Genomic DNA, 22442 nt, shown 5'->3' on the forward strand with positions numbered 1-22442 from the left:
ATCTCCAACTCAATGGGCATGAGTTTGAGCAAGCTCCAGGAGACGGTGAAGGACAGGGAAGCCTGGTGTGCTGCAGTCCATGGGGTAGCAGAGTCAGCACGACTGAACAACTGAACAACACCCCTCTTTGGAGGCTGGCGCTCTCATGCTGATATGCAACATTTGGGGGATCAGGAAGAAAGGGGTTTTAGCACTCCCATACTTATACATAATCTCCATCAACTTCCCCCACCCTCCTTACCCAAGCCATCCTCTTGAGGTTGTTATTCACTGATGTGTTTTTCTCAATCTTTTGTTGTAATGGATGCTAGGGGCCCATCCCCATCATCTTCACTGTAATGGCCTGTGGTTTGGACACTCAGAGGGCACCCTGGTTGCCTGAGGGGATATCTCTTGCCGTCAGTGTGGTTCAGGGATGGTGCAAAACCTAAATTAGTCCATTCAGAGTGAAACCCAGGGTTTCATTCAATGTTTGGGGGAGAGAGAAGCCCTCTCTCTCCTCCTAGTTGGGAAGGAAGACATGGCCTCAGAGGTGCTGGCAGCCACCATCTGGGGAGGGAGGCCAGGCTGAGGCTAAAACTGACCCATGGAGGAGGGTGGGGTTGACAGAACACAGAGATATCACCTGCACTCCTGAGAAGACAGAGAATTTCTAGAGCAAAGCAACCCACGGACTGGTTCTACCCCGGGATGTTTTAGTTGTATGAGCTGACAGAGTCTGTCATTTTCACCACTGGGATGTGGAATTTTTGTTATTGAATTCATAAGCACTCTAATAAAATCATCTTTGGGAAAAAAATACAGAGAGCCTCCTTCTAGCAGTGGGAGCAGAGGAACTGGTTTATGCAATGCTGTGTTCATCATCTCATTTCTTCAACCCTCTTGTAAAGAGATGATCCAGACTCTGAGGAAGCCTGGTATGGAGTGGTATAAAGTACAGTATTGTAAGCTCCACTAGAGCTGGCACTTAGTAGGCCTCTGCCAAGGCGACAAGGGAATATTCATCTCTTGGCTGAACAGAAACCAGCCCAGGCTCAGAGCCCACACTCTTGCCCCAGAAGAGCAAAGGCTGGGCCAGATGCAGTACTCAGATCAGGCACCCAGGAAAGCCCAGGGGAGAGGCGTGACAGACGCGTGGAACAGATGGCAGCGGGAAGGGGCCGCCAGCACACCAGCAAACATGGGGGAGACGTCTACACACTGTTGAAGGCCTTTTTACCTGCAGCCCTGGGACCTGTCCCTGAGATGGAGGCCCTGGTGGGAAACTAATACCTTGAGAGATTTTCTCCCGCACAAAACCAGAGCTCCAAGAACAGTTAACACGGGCAGTCATTCCCTGCGACAGGGAAACTAAAATGGTGACTGAACAGAGCAAATCCTCCAGGGAGAGGCTGTGAGCCAAGGCTTGCCTCAGCTCAGAGGAGGAAGGCCCATCCCACCCAAGGCCCAGACTCCAGAAGGCAGGATGCCCCCCTACTGGAGAAAGTCCCTGTGGGCTTAGGGAAGAGAAAACCCCCTTTCCCTTTAAAGCAGCAGTTCCAGGAAACTCCATGAATGTTCTGCCTCCTTCATTTCCACTCGCAGACACAGTGGGTCCCCAGAGTATGATAAGCAATGGAAGGGATGAGTGGAAACTCACACTGGGGCCTGGATATGGAGCCCTGCAGGACAGCTGTGTGTGGGGAGCAGGGCAGGGGGCAAGGGGGAACCCTGCTGTGACCCCAGTCCTTCAGAGCTTACATGAATTTGAAGTGAACTCTGACAATCAAGGCAGCTCAGACAACGAACCCCATGTTTAGGGCTTAGAAACTGGGATGTTTCTGAGGACCCTGGTCTTCCAAGCTCCTCTGCAGAAAGGGGGAGCATTAGTCACTCAGTCGTGTCTGACTCCTTGCGAGTCCATGCATTGAAGCTCCCCAGGCTCCTCTGTCCATGGAGATTCTTCAGGCAAGAATACTGGAGTGGGTATCCATTTCCTTCTCCAGGGGATCTTCCCAACCTGGGGATCAAACCTGGGTCTCCTGAATTGCAGGCAGATTCTTTACTGACTGAGCAACCTGGGATGTTTCTGAGGACTCTGGTCTTCCAAGCTCCTCTGCAGAGCAAACAGGCAAATAAGGTGCCCCCTCAGAAAAATCTGAATTCTACCAAATAATTCTACCCACTGTCACCAACCTTCCCCCCTCCCAAATCACCCCAGGTCATGTGAGTCTAGGGTTGGTGGCACTGTCTCAACTTGAGTGAAAATTTCCTGAACAGCTTGGGAGAGAAGCATCAGTTTCTCACACATCCTGACCCCTCATTTAAAGGCAGAGAATAGGTCCCGCCAATTCCACTTCCTGAATCCCTCCTTTTGAAAGAAGGCTGGCCTTTTAAAAAAAACATAAGAGCTCCAAACAGGATGTAACATTCTTTCTCAAAGTTGGGCCAGATGGGATTTTTTTTTTTTTTAACAAGTTGAAAAATTCATTTTTCTAGGACAGCCTGCATTCTTTAACCTTTGAAATACTTTGAAGTTCACATTTATTTCTCCCTTGGAAAATCTTTACTCAGTTCTCAAAATATTAATAACAGAAGAGCACTTTACTGCTTGACCCAGCAAAGTGGCAAAAAATAAGAAAGGTTGTGGGGTGGGGAGAGGTGGAAACAAAGAGAAACTAATTAAAACACACAGAAACCACACCAAGGGAACGAGCTTTAGGCAACCCAAATGACTAGGAAACACCCACATATGGACTGGGGTGAGTATTAAATATGCAATTATTTGTAGAACTAAGACTACAGAAGAGTTTAGAGGGAGGGAGAACTACTTAGACATTTCAGATACAATAAAACAACCTACATGTGGGGATAAAGGGGAGAATGGAGAGACCACATATAAAACATTTAAAAAAAAATTGCTCTCAGCACTTCTGGGCACTTTCCCACAGACAAATAAAGGTGTATGTTCACCAAAAAAATCCATACATAAATGTTTACAGCAGCTCTATCCGTAACAGCCAAAAATTCAGAAATTATCCAAATGTCCTTCGGTAAGTGAATGATTAAGCAAATGGTAGTATATCCACTGCATTGAGTAGTGCTCAGCAGTAAGAAGGGAAGGGATACACACAACGTGCAGAGTAAGTACACAATAAGTGAAAGTCACTCAGTCGTGTCCGACTCTTTGCGACCCCATGGAATTCTGTAGGCCAGCATATTAGAGTGGGTAGCCTTTTCCTGGATCAATCTCTACAGAATTATGCCAAGTGAAAAAAGCCCAGTCCTAAAAGACTATACAAAGGTCCGTTTAGTCAAGGCTATGGTTTTTCCAGTGGTCATGTATGGATGTGAGAGTTGGACTGTAAAGAAAGCTGAGCGCCGAAGAATTGATGCTTTGAACTGTGGTGCTGGAGAAGACTCTTGAGAGTCCCTTGGACTGCAAGGAGATCCAACCAGTCCATTCTAAAGGAGATCAGTCCTGGGTGTTCATTGGAAGGACTGATGTTGAAGCTGAAACTCCAATACTTTGGCCACCTGATGTGAAGAGCTGACTCATTTGAAAAGACCCTGATGCTGGGAAAGATTGAGTGCAGGAGGAGAAGGGGACGACAGAGGATGTGATGATTGGATGGCATCACTGACTCAATGGACATGGGTTTGGGTGGACTCCAGGAGTTGGTGATGGACAGGGAGGGCTGGCATGCTGCGATTCATGGGGTCACAAAGAGTCGGACACGACTGAGCATCTGAACTGAACTGAAAAGATTATACCCTGTGTGATTCCATTTATACAACATTCTTCAGACGACAAGTTTATAGCAATGGAAAACTGACTGGAGGTTGCCAGAGGTAGAAGGGGCGGGGGCTGGACAGCAGGTGTGGCTGTGTAACTCGGCAGCAGGAAGGAGTGTGGGGAGACGGAAACATCCTGTATCTTGACTGTATCAAACATCCTGGAGGTGATACCCTGCTAGCCTTGCAAGATGACACCACTGAGGGGAACTGGGTAAAGGGTACACATATGAATCTATGATGATCACAGAATTTTAAAGTTTAATTAACAAATAAAAACTATTCTCAGTAATTTTATTGGTGGTGGTGCTAGTGGTACTGAGTTTCCATGCACGCAATTTGGGATAAAGCACATGAATAACTGTATCACATTCCATTCTATGCCTATTGTACCCTTGAAAGCCATGATTCTGAGTGAAAATGACCGGGATGTAAGGCAGGAAGACCCCTGCAAACCTGAAATCAAGTTTTGGTTTTTTTCTTGTCTCTTGATATGCCTGGAAAACAAGGACCAACCAGTAGCAACAGAATTGCAAGCACACAAATAATGGTTATGAAATACCATTTTACACTAAAAGAAACCAGGTTTTCTTAGAGGAATCTGATTGCAGGTCAGGGGGTAAGAAATGAGTGATTGTGTCAAGCCAGATAAGGAGAAAGACGATATTAAAAAGGCTCAGCAGCCAACCTGAAGGGGCCTCCACCAGCCAAAGATGGAACATTTTTAAATTTCCAAAAGGGTAATTTCATGGATGGTTGGTCTTGGGAAATGGATAGTGAATGATTTCCCTATGATTTTCAATGGTGAGAAGTCCTGAGTTTTGGTGGACAGAAGTTTTGTTTTTTTTTCTTTCATTTAGGCTTTTGGGGTTATGAATCATGCTTGAAAAGACCAGCTCAAATCATAGTAAATACTCAGGCATATATCCCACCTTTCCTTTATGAATTCTACCACTTGATGAAATACTCAAGTATTCCAACTAATAAATGCAAAGAATGTATGCATAAGGAAGTATTATAGCCACCCTTCCCTGAAAAGTGCCAAAAACTCTGTGAGAAGGTAACCATGTGTGTCCACTGCTCTGATACACTCTATTGCATTGAGTGAAGAACTGTAGGTGGTACAAACACCAGCACTCTAAGTACTGCCAAGAAAACAACACTGAGGCTTGTGAATTGAAGGTGCATTCCAACTGTAGCGATGTTCAAATGTGACAAGAGCAACCTTTAATCGAGAATGCCTCCTTCATGTCCTGAAAGGCTTACTTTCTGCTTCTTACTTCTCAGATGTGAGACCAGTTGTATTACCTGTCCTGTATCACTAAAAATTCAAGTAAAATAGCATACTATAGCAACAATAATAGATGTGCACAAGTCTCAAAACGTTAAGTGTTGCATGATTTTTACAAAAATCTGTTATTTACCCTGACAGGATTGAAGATTGTGATCCATTGTGACCTCTAACTTCAGCCTGAGACGACACCTTCATTCTGGTTTTTTGTTGCCACTGGCTCCTGAGGACTCACAGCCTGTCTCCTGTGGCTGCTTCTTCGCCTGCTGCCCATCACCTTCCACTTTCAGGCCGCAGGCATCCTCAGCATTGGGAGGGAGGCAATCACGAACCAGAAAAACCAGGCATCGGGGGTCTGCAAGCCTCTAGAATTATGTGCGAAATGTTCCAACCAAACCTACTTTTTATGGGAATCTGGGATTGCTGCTTAGTTTCCTTCCGAGGGTGGCCCGCCTGCCACCTGCCTGGCTTTGTCAGGCACGCCGTAGTCAATCATGATTATTTTCCAAGATGCCTTTTCTAAACTCAACGTTTTGGTCAGAGGTCTACCTGTTGAGAATTGAACAACTTGATTCCAATCCTGAGTAAGGCAAGGGTAAGGGAGCATCGTGGTGAGATAAACAACCCTGGGTACACAGGGGCATGGGGATTGAGGGGGTGGGGGGAGGGAGTGGGTAGTAAGCAGTGAGATCTCAGTTCACCTCAGGGTGACAGCCCTGATGTCAGTCAGCTGTGATGGCAGGTCAAGCATATCCTCTGGGGAATAAACTACTGACAGTCTGTAATAGTAACCTTCATTGCTACTGCACATTAGAAAACATGCAAGCAGTGCAGAATCAGTAAACTAGGACAAGTATAATGCAAGTATCTAAGCCACGACCCCCACCGCGGGCATCAGCGAACTGGTCTGTGGGCCACACATGGCCTGTGATCTGGTTTTGCACAATCTGTGTAAAATAAATTTTACATTTTACATGTTTTTTAAAAACCAGAAGACAATATTGTGTGGCATATGAAACGATATAAACTTAAACTGTGTTCACACACATGGCTTTGCTGGACGCAGCCGCGCCCATGGGCTCACGCATCACTGCCGCTGCCTCTGTAACACACAGTGGCGGGGTTCCAACAGAGAGTGCGGCCTACAAAGCCTGAAACACCTCCTTATCTCTAGTTACTGAAGACGCTTTGAACCCTTGTCCCAGAGCTCAGGTTTGGCGAGCTTTCTGATTACATTTTCATAAATAAAAAATAAAATCTGGATGTATGGCTACAAAACATTCCATATTTACTGCTCTGTTTCCTGTGATTTTTCAAAGCTGACACACCAGACATACACAAGAATGCGCAACAGGAGCCCAGATGGACAGTCTCCTGTTTCCCGTTTGCTATTGTGCACTGTGCAAATTCCCTACATGGCGTGCACGCAAGGAGAGGAAAAACCACAGTCACCCACCGCGCTAGATTTAAAAGCATTTAATGACATCGCATATATTTAACAGATAGGGCAAAAGTTGAGAGGTACAGGTCATACGACTGAGCACCGGGCCTGAGTGACCAACCTCCCTGTCAGGCCCAGCCTCTGGAGTTCATTCCTATCAATGCCATTTTGATTGTGCAGTAAGATGAAAATTTGTCATTATAATCATTACAGTGACAGAGAAATGCACACTATGTATCAAAGAGCAAGGTAATGAAGCAAATTATAACACAGTGTGGTAACGCACAAGCAAGTAACCATTACGGTAACATGACTTTGTCCAGTAAATGCCTCGGTTCCACTTGTACACTTACCAATGATTTAAAGGGTTTATTATACATCTAGTTTTATTATACTTTGTACTAGAATTATCTCAAACATACAATATAATGTATTTCAGCAAAAAAAAAAAAAATTGAAATTACAGATTATTTAAAACAGTATCGGTTTTCTATTCCTTCTTGTATCCCGACATTCTTAACTGCTGTCCAGGTTGATGCAGAAAAGCTGCATGTCGTGTGTTAGTAAGTGATGCCAGGTACAAGTGGCTTGGTCTGTAGAGTTAACAGTGGGGCTGCACTGTGGCTGCAGCGAGATCATCACACACAATCTGTTTAATCCAGGTTAGACCCATCATGGGCGCTTCTAATAGTCAAACCACTGGGAGTAAATGGGAGAGAATGGTGTCGGGACATTGGTATGTCTCATCTGTGGTGAGCACAGGAAATATTGTTTAAGCACCGCTGCCTTGCATACCAACAGCACTAGAGGCGGGTTATTTCCAACACAGCCTCACAAAATTGAGGAACAGTTTAAATACTGAGATCTAATCTATATAATTTCGTTAAAAAAAAAAAAAATCTGGTCTTCCCTCTGCACCTCAAACTTTTGTTAACTTGGAGATAAAGTGTTTAGGTTGTTTTTTTCCCCACCCTCCCCGAGAAATGCTCTATAAATTAAGAGAAAAAAAATCAACCACATGGAGGAACATTTAGGCACAGAGAGTAATGTGTTGGTTCTGAGCTTGCATGCTGGAATTTCACTGAAAAGGTAAGAGAAGGGCAGGAAGTGACAGAAAGGAGTTCACTTCTTTTTGCCAAAAAGGCTGAACCTCTTTTCTTTGTCTTTCTCTTTGTCCTTCTCCCGTTTGCCGGGACTGGACTCGCTGGTGATGGTGACGACGCTGGTGGGCAGGGTCTGAGCCCGGCTGGATGCTGGCGTGCTCTGGGTGCTGGCGGACACCTCGTGTTTATCAGAGGAGATGGCAGAGGAGATGGCCTGGATCCATGTGTTCATTTCCTCCTGGATGAAGGAGGGGGGACACAGGTGAGACTCATCTAAGTTGGATGGACATGAGACACTCTCACTCCACCTGGGTGACCGTCTGAGCTGCTGTGGGTTGGAAAGCTTGGGGACAGCACGTCTGCCTGAGAAGGGACAGTGGCTCTCTAACAAATGCCTGCTTCATCAGGACAGTTGTGAGCATGGTTCGACGCTCACCAGAATTCAGTTTACAGTACCTGAAGGTCCCCAGTGTAGTATATGGTCCTACAAATGTGACGAGCTGGAAGACTGGCCTATAGCATGGGGGTCAGGTCCTACCCTAGAAAGTGCTTTTTCTTTTTTGAAATTGAAATCTATTTGATATACCACATTGTGTAAACTTAACAGAAGTTGCTTTTTTTGAATTTAATGCCCTACACATGTTGTTTTCTCATCGGCAGACCATACAGCCAAGTGATGGTTGGTTAAAAGCAGTGGAGTGCAGTGGGCACAGAGGGGAGGCTCCTGGCTGGGTTGTGGGCTCCACACCAGTTTGGAGACCACCTCCCTGTGCGTCACCCACAGTTCTCCTCCATGAACTTCAAGAGACCCCGCGCTAGCTTTCCTGCCAGGGTAGGAGAACAATGAGATGACATTTACTGCCTCTGACAGACACAGGAGAGCAGAAAACCTTCCAGCATCTGTGACTGTGGAGACCAGAGGACAGATGCCACCGCTGATCATCACTTATGTGAAGAGCATCATAATATATAATGCTCATCAGGCCACAAACACTTGTAAACTTATATTCGAAAAAAAAAAAATTCTTAAAAACTTACATCATCTTTGGCTTGGAAGAGGTACTCATTGCCATCATTTAGTCTGTAATTTGAAAGAAGAAAGTCAGTCACAATATAATGTAAGAAAAAAAAAACCCTTAACTCTCATATCCTCTGTGGGACAGAAGCAGGCCACAGGAATCACACTAGAAATGCCCGTCGGAACCCTGCACACATCACTCAATGTGTTCGGGCCTGCACGGGATCAGCAGCCACCCCCTGGACATCAAAGGGCCATACAATTGGGCCAATATACGCAAGTGACTTGTGTGTTTCAATCACTGCATGTGTGCTAAGTTGCTCCAGCCGTGTGTGACTCTTTGTGACCCCATGGACTGTAGCCCACCAGGCTCCTCTGTTCATGGGATTCTCCAAGCAAGAATAGTGGAGTGAGTTGCCATTTCTTTCTCCAGAGGATCTTCCTGACCCAGGGATCGAACCCACGTCTCTTAGGTCTCCTGACAGGCGGGTTCTTTACCACTAATGCCACCTGGGAAGCCCCGTTTCACTCACTGGAAGGATCAAAAATGTTCCAAATGTATCTATACCCGATCTGTTGTGGCAAAGACCACTTGGATGACTGATCACTGCTCTAAACTGAATGCAAGAGAAAGCTCTTCGAAAATCATAAGCCCTTTTGAAATCTTGCCACTGAGCTTATATGCCCCACATTAACAAATACCAGACTTTCTGAACTGACAGAAAGTCACAGAAAAGGTCTCCTAGATTTCTCTTCTTAAACACATCTCGGAACTGAAGAAACTGCCCTGGTGAGGCCATTGCTGTGACATGGAGGGGACTGGCTGGGAGGGCTGCATCAAGAGGAAGGGGGCATTACTGGTGCAGGAGTCAGGTGCTCTCTGCCAACATCCCAACCCTCTGACACTGTGTCAGGGAAGCACAGAGGGAGGCAGCCAGGGAGCCTGGCTGTCTGCGCCAGATGTTACGGTACGTAAAGCGTCCCAGGTCCGGACCTGCCTTCTGTGCGCACCAAGAGGTCAAGAAATCACACCGCCTGAATCGCTCTCATTTGTGGTCCTTGGCCTCGACCAGCTGGCGTGAGACACACCCGTAACCAAGGACCGAGGCTTTCCAGATCCCAGAGCAGCAGATCAGATTAGTATTAGTATCATCCTAACTACTAACATTTTCACTTTTTATGTTTTTATTAAAAAAAACCTTATTTTTCTGCCCATTTCCAAGGATAAGCAGAACTTCTGAGCTTGGATCCACTCCTGGGGGAGTCGAATGTGTTCTGTAGGGTAGAGACATGTGGACTGGATGGTTCCAGAGGCGTCTGGAACATCCACTGGGTGAGTCAGGGGAGCACAGGGCCCCCTCCTTCTGGTTTGTCTCCATCTGGCTCCTGAATGACTCAGTTGAGCTGTCTCCAGAAGAGTCATGAGAAAAGAATAGCATGTCCTAGGACTGGATTAGCTGCACGATGGGGAAACTTTTTCTAAGTGTCCCTTAAACTGTGAGATGTGACGAGCTCACCTTGTCTTAGAAATACTAAGTTCCAGCTGATAAAAAATGAAAGCTCCTTTTCTGCAATGTTCAGCTGTGCCATTCACCACAGAGACGCTGGGGACCCTAACTGAGCTGTGTGCCTATCCTGTCTATCACTCTGTTGGGAACTTTTTAAACGGTAGAGAAGAGGAACCAACTGATCACAGCATCTAAGAAAACCAATGCCTGGTGTGAACACACACCCACTCTCTAGCAACTCTCACCTGAGCTTGAACACGTGCTTCTTCTTTTTGTAATCAAGGGCCACTTCACAGATGGCTTCTTTCAAACTCACAGGGACCTCGCTGTGGTAGGGAATTCCTGAAGCAGCTGTCTTTGCGTCTTTGTAGAAACCCATCTCTTGGTTATTTATGACACAATAAACATTGTGCCAGGACCTGAGCCATAAAGAAAGACACGACAAGGTTTCGCTCCATGCCACACCCCCTTAAAGAACTGACAGTCCGTTTAATACGAAGATGGTCCCCACACAACATGGCACGATTCCCTGTTATAGTAAAAGCCCTTCCTAAATTCTGTTAAACATAAACAGTGCAACAAAATTCCTCTGCAGACTCCCAAGACAAAACCATATGTTGCTACAATGGCAGGTTTTGAAGGATACTTTTTGCTCTGACTTTGAAGAAAAACACAGTGTCCTCTTCTATTAAAGAAAGGGACTCTTGGCTCTGACCCAAAAGCTTTTTGTGGGTGTCTGATACCCTCTCGTGGTAATGGGGTACAGGCCAGGCTCCTTATTGGAAACATGCCTGTCCTTAAGTGGCTCTTCAATCTCAGCTTCATTCTGTAATGTGGCCTGGCAACCTGATAGGAAAGCAGATTCAGGGCCATGAACACGTATGGTGCACTGCCTGAGTTAGAAACAGGCAGCTTTCCTCCTGCCAGGACATGGCAAACTACCCTAAGACACTGCTTTTACCAGAAGACACTTTACTGCCACCTTCCTGTGTTAACAAATAAATTATACCGTTCTCAATGTGGATGGCAGCTCTTAGATGGGATTCCCTTGTACAGTGTACAACCTGTACAACTGTAGTGGTGGGTCCCAGGCAGTTTAGTTTACTGGTTAAGCACACAGGCTGTGGAGTCAGGTAAGTTTTACTAGGGTGTGCCAGCTGTGCCATTTACTAGGGTATTACACAGGGTGAGCTTTCTTAACCTCCCAGAGCCTCAGTTATGAACATAATAAAAGTAGGGCTATTGGGAGATAATCAATATAAAGACTGCTAGGAGAAAAGGTGACTTAAACACCCCACATTAAGCAACCCACTTAAACAACCCACAAGGAGGAAAAATAACAGTGAAATCACTTCACTCTAGGGAAGACTCCTCCCTCTCAATCTAGTGGCATTCCTTCTCAGGCCTACTAAGGCCTCTTCTTCCTGTTCTCTCACACACTTAACCCTTCCTTGTCTTGGTGAATAAAAAGCACTCTACTCCCACTTCCTCAGAAGGATGTGATGTCCAAGAAGCTACAGAACCAACCAAACACATGCACACACACTCCCCTCTCAACCGAGAGCCGTCCACCTCTAACGGGCTGACGTCCCCTAGGACCGCCGGCCTCTGTGCTGTTACCTGCTCGAGGCCTTCTTATTGTGGGCCTCCCACTCGTGCTTCCGGTTCAGGAAGCCTTCCATCTGGGCCGAAGGTGTCTCCTGGGTCCTGGCTGGCAAGGTGGCGGCACTCTGGGCTGGGAGAGCAGTCTTGGCTTTGCGATCAGAGGTGGGGGAGGGGATGGGGCTGGACTCTTTCGAGCTCGTCCTCTGTTCTGCAGCGCCATTGACCATTTCGCTGGTGTCCACTGTTTCTGCCATCTAGGGACAGCGGAGAGGCCATTCAGCTAACCCCGTGAGCCCTGGGGGGGACCACATACGCTCTGACTCGCACACGTGGCTGTGTATAAATGCCTGGCACAGATCGAGGCAGTACAGTAAAACCATTGCACATCCCACAAAGCCAGCTGGACACCAAGGACATTAGAAGGTGGGGGTGGATTAATACCCGCCCATTTACGGGGAGATGAGAAAAGCGAAATGCCAGGATGAGTTTTACTGCACTCTGCTCCTCTGATCAATCCATTTTCTCTAATAGAACTCAGATATTTCCTCTTATGGTTATGTTAAAACAAAAGGACAACAGTAACAATCACACGTATTAAATATGAAAGAGCGGACGTTATACAGCAGCCACCTTACAACCAAGGACGCCACCAGAAGGGCTGGAAGTTGAAGCGAAAGGGCATTCACAAACAGATGGATAGACAACTCTATCAGAGCTACACGGCATTCCCCCAGAGTCAGACAAAAAAGACCTTCAGTTTCTGAAAATGCTCTCCAGCTCCCCTCCCCGCCCACCCCCCGACACGTGGTCATAAACACATGCAGAAATTAAGACAGCAATCATGCACTTCATGTCTACCATCCCCGTTAGACTTTGGAACTTAAGAGCTGGAAGGAAATGAGGCAAGTCAACGAACATCAATGTAACCACGTCTGCCGAAGTTGTATCGTGAGTGGGTTGTAGTTTGTGTTAAAGGAGCTGGAAAAGCCAATCACAGTCACTCAACACCACACGGCTATTTACCCCCAAACAAAGACAGAACCAGGGCCTTCCCCATCACGTGCTGGTTGATCACGGTGCCTTGCTGCACTGAGACGAGGAAGCCCAGCCAGCCAGGCTTCCTGCAGCTCTGACCCTTCAGGCTGGAGTCGTCTTCGGGAGTTGTTCCTTCCCAAGCTCATTGCTATGGTAACCCTCACGGCTTTTCGGCTTGGGAAATGCGGTAGGGTCTCCATTCATTATCGCTTTCAGCCTGTGTGCCATCAACTGTGTACCATGAACTGTAGCAGGCCCCTGGCTGATACACCCAGGGTGTGGGATTAGCGAGTTACTAAAGCTGGGTGTGGCTGATGCTTTAGTGGATTACAGACAACCTGCACCCCTTGTACACGGACAAACATGGAGGTGTCAATGGCACGCTCATTAGATAACGTCCCCCACCACTGCTGCCCAGAACCAAGTGACACCAAATTAGCAGCAACAACCTCGACAGGATCAATGGCAGACTGGCCACCACTGCTTGAACATCAGATATGTCAACTCTCGGAAACTGAATGTCTCTGCTGGGTCTTACCTAAGTGACAGGGCAGGAGTCAAGTTTATATTCTGTCTGAACAAACTATCACTGTCAGCATCGGAGTTTAGGGTGGGACCAGAGGCAAGGCACTTGAAGGGTGTTTGTGATTAGACCTCTTTATCCACACAGCAATGTGGAAACAGGATCGTGAGGGCAGAGAGGCATGGGCGAGGAGATGCATGGTGATTATCCTGGCCTTGCAAGTGACAGCCTGCAGACATGTGCTTATAAGCAATGGGCTATTTAAATATCTCTCTTGCCTTTCACTTTTTTAAAGGAGAGACAGAGGGGAAATAATGACCAAACAATAAAACACCCCTGAGTCGAAAGAAAGTGAGTGGACTTTAAGGCTGACTAGTCTGTTTTGGTGTGAGATTTCAAGAGACTTCTAGTGGGGAGGAAGTATGAGATTGGTCTGGAAGGCCTGTGTCAGGCGTGAGTCCAAGGAGACATGGGGTTAGTGTGGACAGAAACCAGGTTAAAAAAAAAATTAGTGCTGCAGGTGTGACTCAAAAACTGCAAGTGACAGCAATGACCTGGACAGCGGAATGCTTACTGGGAAAAGGCTAAAATTTCTCATACTCGGTCAGACTCCAAGGCAGGTGAAGGCCAGGGGAAGCCTCAGCTGGGGGAAATTCTGCAGCAAAAATTTTTTTCTTTAGAGTTAGAAGGAAAGAGAAAACCCCAAACCAGTATGCAGAGATAATTAATGTTTATGCAAATGAATCACTAATCAAGAAAACAAGAAAAATAAAAGGAACAAAATGAATTTTAATGGACATGTGCTTAAGCATGCCAACAGACAACACGCAACTAGAGACAAACATCAAAAGCAAATCATGGTGCTGTGACCAAACAGTGGGTACCGTGGATCCCCCCGCCCCCACCCGACATTGCTTCTCTTTAGCAATTAGTCCAGAGTGCTTTAGTGGCTGGATACACCTGAGATAGTTCAATCAGAAGGTGGACATAAACGCGACGTGACAACTAGTAGCACACGGAAGGCCTGATCGGTTTCTAAGTGCACGAAGCAGCGCTACTGTCGAAAGGTCATTAACTTGAGTCTCTGCACTGTAACTCAGAAGAATGAAAAGAGCTTTTCTTCTTCTGATACAATCCAATTACAACTAAAAATTTGTTCTGGCAAGCTACAATTTAAAAATCTAGATTAAAAATAGGCATGAGAACAAATGCCAAAAACATCATAGCACTCCTTCCCTCTATGCTTATGTGGCTTCTGTTTTTTTTGGTCTTCTGAATACAAAAGGCATAAAATTGGGTATTAGTCCTACTGATACAAAATTTAAACATATATATATGGACACATCACATATATACATAGAGATCAATGACACATACTATTTGGAGCCAGGAACTGGGCTCCCTAATGACCAAAGATGAAGCAGTATTTTTTTCTAAAATGAATTTTGGTATGTTTTAAGGCAGAGACCCAACAATGGTGCATACTACTCCCAGAACATAAGAAGCTTGGCATCTATCTATATACCCATCTACAGCCGCCAAGTAGATAGATATGTACATAGAAATAAGGAAAAAACAAACAAGATGCTATATGATGTTATCCTGACAAAAGAAAAAAAAGACATGCATCATGAAATGAAAAGACAAATTAGACTTAACTCATGGAGAACACATATCAAAACAGGTCTTCTGATTCCACTAACATCTAAATATGGCAAATGAGTAAGTGAATGTCTCACACAGCTTTCATGTAATGTGGACCTGGTTTGGTTTTGTCTTTATCGGTACCAGGAAATCATCTCTTTCTTTAGCTTTTATTCCTAAGGAATAGAATTTCTGATAAAACATTTCAATCCCTGCTGGTGGTCTGATAACAATATCTTAAAAGACTCCTTATTAGAGAGTGCCACAAAAAGTCGTTAAGAAAATGAAAAATGAACTGGAAGATCCATACGAGACACACAATGGAATTTATGTCTAAAGAGACAACGAAAGAACTTCTGGAGCCTGAAGGCAGGCAATGGCTCCTGGGGTGGTCTCTCAAGTGCATCGTTCAAGTAGTCAGGGTGAAACAGGGCTTTTGTTCCACTGGTTGGAAAAATTTAAACAGTTTGACACCCTGAAGTCATCAACTGGATGGAAAGGCATGGAAGTCTGGCTGGGCAGGCTTCCCAAAGATGCCGAGAAGTGCTGCCTCACCCGCCAGGATCCACGCCCCAGCAGCACTGACGGTGACCCAGATGGAGGTGGAGGCACCTGACTCCTGAGGCCAGCTGTGTTAACTGCTGTAAGCGAGCCTACCACTCTCAGCTCGGGACTTGGCAGAAAAAAATAGAGGAACTGGTTTGTAAAAAGGTAATAAATGACCTGAGGGTCTCAAAACCGTTCAGATTCTGCACCTAAAGCAGCTTCAACTCTTTTCTACTGTTTCTCAATAAATGACTGCATCCTTCATGGAATGTTACACAGCTGACCTTAGGTTTAATCCTAGTACCGGAGGTCTCCCTCCTCATCCACCAGTCTTCCTAGTTCCTGGTGAACTGCCGCAGGTTAATAACATCTGTGACGGGAGCTACGTATGGTGCAGGACTGCACCCTGTTAGTACAACTGGATGTGCCATACCTGTCGATTCTAGTTTTCTTCTTCATTTTGCTGTAATCTCATTTAATTTCAATTACTCACGTAAGGCTTTTGCTGCAACATCTTAATAAAGTAAAAAGCTCACGATAAATAAAAATTATGTAGGTTGCTTTCAGGCAATGGAGCATCCATCAGTTAAAAGACTCAAATAAACATGAATTAAATGCAAACAAATATGAAACCAAGGAAGACTACGAATTCGGTAAAATTTTTAACACTGTGGGTGAAGTGGACGCCAAAAGGTCAAACCAATGGGATTTGGAAAGAGTGGTTCTTGACAAACAGTAGCGAACTTCACAGTCCAGACCACGGCTGGTCACTGGCTGTCCGTCTGCTATTAAAGTTTTTGTAGTTTTGGTAGGTTTGAGAGCGGTAACTAACCCGTGGAGATCCCTGTTCAGCCGGCAAACCATTCTGGGAAACTTGCTCTCCTTTTGAAGTATCCCTGTTGGGAAAAAAGGGAAGAGAAGATGGAGGAGAGGAGAGGAGGAAATGGGGAAGGATGGAAGGTAGGGAAGAAGAAAAGAGGAGAAAGAGAAGAGTAAGGCAGGATGGGGGAGAACACAGATCAACTTTATTAGAGCCTCTCTCTCAGAAAAACATAAACATCCCTCTTTCGCATAATGGGATTTCTTTCTAAAAATTTTCAAGTGTTTCAAATGGACTCTATAGAGTGAGACCTCAGGCATCAGTGCCCATAGAGGTGGCATTAGTTGTCACAGAGCTTTAACCACAGCAAAATACTCAGCCTTTCAGAAACAGAGAGTAGTTTCTGCCCTTTGTTTGAAATCACCCAGAACTTTCAGAAAGCATCACCATGCAGTCACTGGCCTGAAATCCAGGTGGTTCACTCCATCCATTTACTTCTGGGGAAGTTGTGTGTGTGTATACACACGTGTGCACAGCAGAGAGAGTGCTGTCTACATTCCACTTTCTCTGCCAACACAGCAATGTTACTATGGACAAGTCAGTGTCCTCAGATGTGACTGTGTGGGGTCTATGTTGCCTGCAGAATGACTGACAGGCAATGACTGACAGGAAGGGCACAGCGCAGCACAGGCTCAGAAACGTGCTCCCTAAACCCCACTTGTCACTGAAGCTGGGTGCGGGCAGGTGGGCTGCCTGTGACTCACCACTGCTGCTGGGACTCAGTCTCCTCGGAAACCTTCGTGCTCGGCTCGGGGGAGGGCGGCCGCCTCTTCCTCTCCTCTTCCTCTTGCTGTCTACGCACTTCCAGTAGCTCCAACTGAGGGAGAACACCATGATGTCTGGCAGAGCCCCAAACTCTGCCTCTTTTAAGGAAATGGTTCCAGGTGAGCCCTATTTTAAGTGTTCTACACTGGATCACACAGGACGATCTGGAGCTCTGACATCCTAAGCAAAAGCTCAAGGTCATAGGAACTGAGGCTACAACCCCAAGCCACAGGAAACCAAGGTCTGCATGATGAAGCAGATCCACTGTACACGCTGGCTGAATCCCTGGGAGTTGTGTGTGGCACTGGGACACTGAGTTTAATTGCTACATGAACTCTGCAGCCTTTGAATTCACTGAGGAAGAAAGCAGCTGAGTGGGAAGGTCCGTGCCGGACCTCCCATCAGAGCTCAAACACCACTAAGTCAGCACTGCAGTAACTCCCAACGAGGCTTCTTATGCTGCAGTGGGGATTGGGTTTAGCTAAAACCCAATAACACATTTTAAAAAGCCACAAACTAGTCCAACTGAAACTACCCCATTTCACGAGCAGTATGTGAGTACCACAGCATTCCATTTTAGCACAGAAGTATACATGCATAGCTGAGAAGCCAGAATCCTAAGAAGAACACCATTTCTGTACAGCATAAAGAATCAGCTTTCCACCGGCAGTGCAAGTGTCTTGGGAGAGAGATCACCAGTGAGCAAGCCCTATTCTAAAGCCTTTATTTTGGCAGAAGAGATCATCAGGACTGGGGAGAGCCTGGTGGTCTAGGATAAGCTACTCCTGCCTGATGGGAATTCCAATTCTGTAATCGGAAGATTACTGTATGGCTACGATCCCTAGGAACCAGCTTCTATGAGATATAGGAAAGAAAATCAGATCAAAAGAGGAAAGCAAACCCCAATCAATCAATGCCCAGACAGCAAGTGATCACGGATCTCCATGCCCAGGAAGTGACTAAGGGGGCAGTCACCCTGGGCCGTCTCCCCAGGTCCAGTACCAAGAGAAACACCAATTCCAGGAAGACACTTCATGCTTTTAGGAACAAAGCAATGACATGAGCTCCCAGGTCTAGGTGAGCGGGAAGCAGAGCTGCCCACGGGAACCACCACAGAGCACCCCGGCTCCCAGGGGTCACTCACCGTCGTCAGTCTTTCCAGGGCAGAGAACCTCTCGTCCCAGGTCGCTGCAGACTTTTCAAAAGCCTCATGGCGCTTGATGAGCTTCTCAACCTCGTCCACGCTCTGGCCTATCTCTCGGCTGGACAGGTAGGGCTCCTGCCCGAGCAGCCAGGCCTCGGCCACACTGGCATCCCTTGAGAACTGATGGACCTCTAAGACTGCACAGGAGAGCCAAGAGTGAGAATGTGGGCAGGTGATTGGGCAGCCGGGGGTGGTGCTGCCCTCTAGTGGCAGCTGCCTGCACAAGCCGTCTAGTCCAGACCTGCTCTGTCCACATAAACATCAGGGGAGCTATACATGCAACTTCTACTAGCCACATTAAAAACAGGTGAAATTAATTTTAGAAGCACATTTTAGACAACCTGATATATCAAAGTGCTATTTCAACATGTAATCAGTAAAAAAAAGAAAAAGTACTGAGCTGTGTTACATCGTCTTTCTTCTGTATTTGAAATTTTATACTTGGAGCACATCTGAATTTGGACCAGCCCAGTACAGGTTCTAAAGAGCCCCATGAGAACAGTAGCTGCCACAAGACCATGAAGGACCAGAATATACGCTCTGCTCACTCAGCCCTACTACAGTGAAGTAAGCTTTGGAGCCCTGCAGGAATTCACAACCTATGTTCAACCAGACGAACCTGATGGAGCAGCCATTCACTGATCACACTTTCTGGGTTGGAAGTGCTATGTTTTACTTTGGGGGTTGAAAGGGAGGGAAGGGTCTGGGAACCCTACACAAAATGGAGATGGTATGGGCTACAGGGCTTCTGCTTTATGCATTCTGTCCTCCACTCGAGACACACAGCGTGACCTCCACCTCCGGCACTGTGAGAAGGCAGGTCAGATCCTGCTCTGTCTGTGCCAGGGCTGGCCAGCACTTTCATTACACACTAAGCAGCACTGCCTGGGGCCACTCAGGTAAGAAAAACACTGCGGGCAGCATCGGCATCACACTGGTGGCCCCCAACACTGCACCACACGAGGGACCCTTCACCTCATCAGGACCGCTCAGCACACAACCTGGTGCCTAGCTCACAGTGCGGGGTGTACCCTGGGCTTTGCTGAACTGAAATGAACCTGCCCAGGGAGTGGGCGAGATTAACAGACCAAATTCTCACCCAGAGAATGGTCAAGAGCGGCACTTCTTGAGCTGAGGCGCTCAAGAAATGAGGCCTAACATTTTTTAGAAAAGGACCCTCGGATTCTGCTTCTAGAAAGCACTTCTGGTACCTGAGAATAAGGCTGAAGCCTGGAGGCCCAAGCACAGAATGGCAGAATACAGTAAATATGGTACGTGATGCTTCAGTTGGACTACCTTTGGTGTTCATAAATACTACTCCCAATACTGCATGTTATAAATTCTGTTAGCTCACACATTCTCCTATAAAATGAAACTAAAAATAGAACCTACCTCAGAAAATTATTGTGGAAAGTAAATAAAGAAAAAACATATAGAATACTTAGAATAATGCCTGCTTCACTGAGAATTCTTTGTCATTGTTAGCTTTCATTAAGACCTAACCAAGCCAACTTTCCACCTTCTTGACTGTGCAGTAACAATTCTTCCTCAAGATAACTTGGGTGGCGGTCTCTTTACTGTACTCCCCCAGAGGGAGGCACAGGCTGTGGTCCCCGTGCTGCTCCTGCACACCTGACACCACTCACAGCACTGAGGCCAATCATGGGAACGAGAGACAACGAAGGTGACACAGGGAACCACTGAAAAATACTTACTAGCATGGAAGAGTTAAATAAGATCTTAAAAAACAAACATTCAGAGAGGCTCCAAAAGTCAGTAAGAGATAACACTGTACCAAACCAATTAAAGCAGGTAAATAAACTTGCTTGCTTTCAGTGGGGACCCAGAAAGAGCAGAGAAATTCGGTATATCCTTACTCAGTCTTAACCACTCCCATCGGTCTTCCCACTTGTCAATCATTTCTTTTCTCTTTTCTGTCAACTGCAGTAACTTCTCCTTGATCTGTGAGAAAAGAAGGACCCCAGGGACATCTTAATAGGCTGGACCACATCCTCCTAGTCTGCCCCTTGATGGGCCACTTTATGTATGAAAAACACATTTTACATAGAGATCACCACTAATATAGGAAAGATCAGAGGACCACTCAGTCCATCTGTGTGCCAGGAGAGGAGAGAAAAGCATGGCGACGTTCCTTCCCAGGGGGCTGGGAGGAAGGCCAAGCTCCACCCAAAGTTGCTCTATTGTGAGGTGGCCAACAACGTTTCAAGCCCTCTCCAGACTCCGGGGCTCCCGGGTTGCACACATGCAGAAGAGAAGGGCAGTGAGAGGGCCAAGCCCCAAGCTCTCTGAGGGCACGTCTGAGCCCTAGAAGGGGGCCTCACACTGATAGCCAGTTACCTCTGTATCACCAGCATCGTAACTTGACTTAGCGATCATGCACTAAAGAGCAAATTGATCTAGGGCATAGGGGACAGAGAAGGGGTGTCACCCATGTGGAGGACTGATGGAGGAGGTGAGAGTGACGAACCCTCAGCCATGGTCCTTGAAAATTGTCTTCTGGGCCACAAATTGATTGGTTTTAGACCTACAGTCTTGCCTAAACGCCTTATTCTAACACACAAGAAAGAAGCAAGCAGTTTTGAAATACATGTAAGCATGTGCTTATGTATGTATGAATGCAAACACAGATTTCTCTGTGTGTGTAAATATATACGCATACACATACATACGTACAACACACACATACACACCCAAGAGAGGCATTCTACACCTGAACACCAGCTGCGCTCACCCCTGGGCCCCAGAGCAAAGCAGCACATACCTCCTCAGATGCGTAGTGCTTCCTTGCCAGCAGGGATTTCCCCAGTTCAATGCAGGTCGTAAAACTGTCATTACGAGCGTCGATTTCAGCTTTGATACCTTGATGATTATTCATCAATAGTTCAACAGATGACACATCCCTAAAATTATACAAATAATACTTTCTTTATGAGACCAAGCTTTTCAAATGCTCGTGCAGGTTTCTAAACACGTAATTATTCTGATGGGAACTGACAGCACGGTGTCTGATTCAGTCTGAGCCCAGGTTGGGTCACAGAGCTGCAGCAGAGAGTAGTATTTCAGGGCCAGCTTTGTGGCCTGCCCACTTTTCTCTGCATATGTCTGTGCTATAGTCATTCTTCTCAATGGAGACCAGAAAAACCACTGGATCTCTGTTCAAACTTCTAGTTTAAAATCCAGTTCATCCTCTTCACGAAGGTTCAGACGAGTAACAAGCATCCCTGATCATGCCCTACTGAACTCCCAAAGGTTCAGGACGTGTTTCAAATAGCAGTAAATACTGTCTCCTTATTTAGACATGAAGACAGAGCAGAAACCAGCTAAGAAATCAATGACACCATGAAGACTTCTCATCCATTAAAACCTACTGACTGGAAGTCATGAATGACCAAGGGAAACGTTAACTGCTTCATACATGTAATAACCACATTTCTCCTCTTGGGGCACAGGCCCTTTCTCAATTATGGTGGGGGCTGGAGCCAGCAGGAGTGAACGGGAGGTTGTGGGCATGCCTGCCTGTTCACCTACAAGTTTCTTTTCACTGCTCTGCATGAAACACGGCCAAAGAGAAGATATAGGACAAATACTAAATACAAATCCCAGGACCCCATTAGAGCAGACGTGGAGGGTCAGAGGTACCTTTAGTAATGTGCATAAGAAAGGACAGAGTATTCTTTTAACCTAACAGACACAGAAAAGCCATCTTGTTCCAGGGGTAACATTCACTAATCATACCCGAGATCCATAGCTGCTGTGAGGCATGAGGCCCACAGACGAGGGTAGGAGGGCCTGGGTGAGCGTGGACCCTGGGGACAGGGTAGGGGAGGACCAGGGAGGGCTCCACAGGGCTCCTGATGACACTGGACGCCTCCTTCCCTGACAACTGTGTGCAGAGTGAAACAGCGGTGCCCAATCGCCCCCAGGCCCTTTCCCGCCCTCCTCTGGACAGGAAGCTCTGGGGCAAGGTCCTGGTCAGGGAGGCAGGCAGCATTACCGGGGCTTCTCCTGGGCTTCGATCTGCCGGATGACATCCTCCATCCACAGCATGAGGTCGCGCACCATGCTGAAGAAGCGGAACTTGTCT

At 46.5% G+C, this 22442-nt stretch overlaps 1 protein-coding gene across 2 annotated transcripts in view; it reads right to left on the reverse strand.

Moving 5' to 3' along the window:
• Nucleotides 1-6526: 6526 nt before the first annotated feature.
• SPTBN1 (spectrin, beta, non-erythrocytic 1) overlaps nucleotides 6527-22442 on the reverse strand; it is a 147114-nt gene continuing 131198 nt past the window's right edge. The window contains exons 27-36 of one of the 2 annotated variants that reach the window (XM_010841679.1): nucleotides 22353-22442; nucleotides 21120-21258; nucleotides 20215-20299; nucleotides 18278-18474; nucleotides 17073-17185; nucleotides 16321-16384; nucleotides 11756-11994; nucleotides 10381-10554; nucleotides 8648-8690; nucleotides 6527-7847 (exon numbers count right to left, since the gene is read on the reverse strand). The exon at nucleotides 22353-22442 is cut by the window's right edge and continues 15 nt beyond it. In XM_010841679.1, coding sequence (XP_010839981.1) covers nucleotides 7629-7847; nucleotides 8648-8690; nucleotides 10381-10554; nucleotides 11756-11994; nucleotides 16321-16384; nucleotides 17073-17185; nucleotides 18278-18474; nucleotides 20215-20299; nucleotides 21120-21258; nucleotides 22353-22442 — 1363 coding nt within the window. In that variant the 3' untranslated portion in view covers nucleotides 6527-7628. Of the gene's footprint in view, nucleotides 7848-8647; nucleotides 8691-10380; nucleotides 10555-11755; nucleotides 11995-16049; nucleotides 16385-17072; nucleotides 17186-18277; nucleotides 18475-20214; nucleotides 20300-21119; nucleotides 21259-22352 lie in introns of those variants that run through there. The other variant, XM_010841680.1, reaches the window with a different exon arrangement.

The sequence above is a fragment of the Bison bison genome, unplaced genomic scaffold, assembly GCF_000754665.1.
Source record: "Bison bison bison isolate TAMUID 2011002044 unplaced genomic scaffold, Bison_UMD1.0 scf7180017864166, whole genome shotgun sequence".
Lineage (NCBI taxonomy): Eukaryota > Metazoa > Chordata > Mammalia > Artiodactyla > Bovidae > Bison > Bison bison.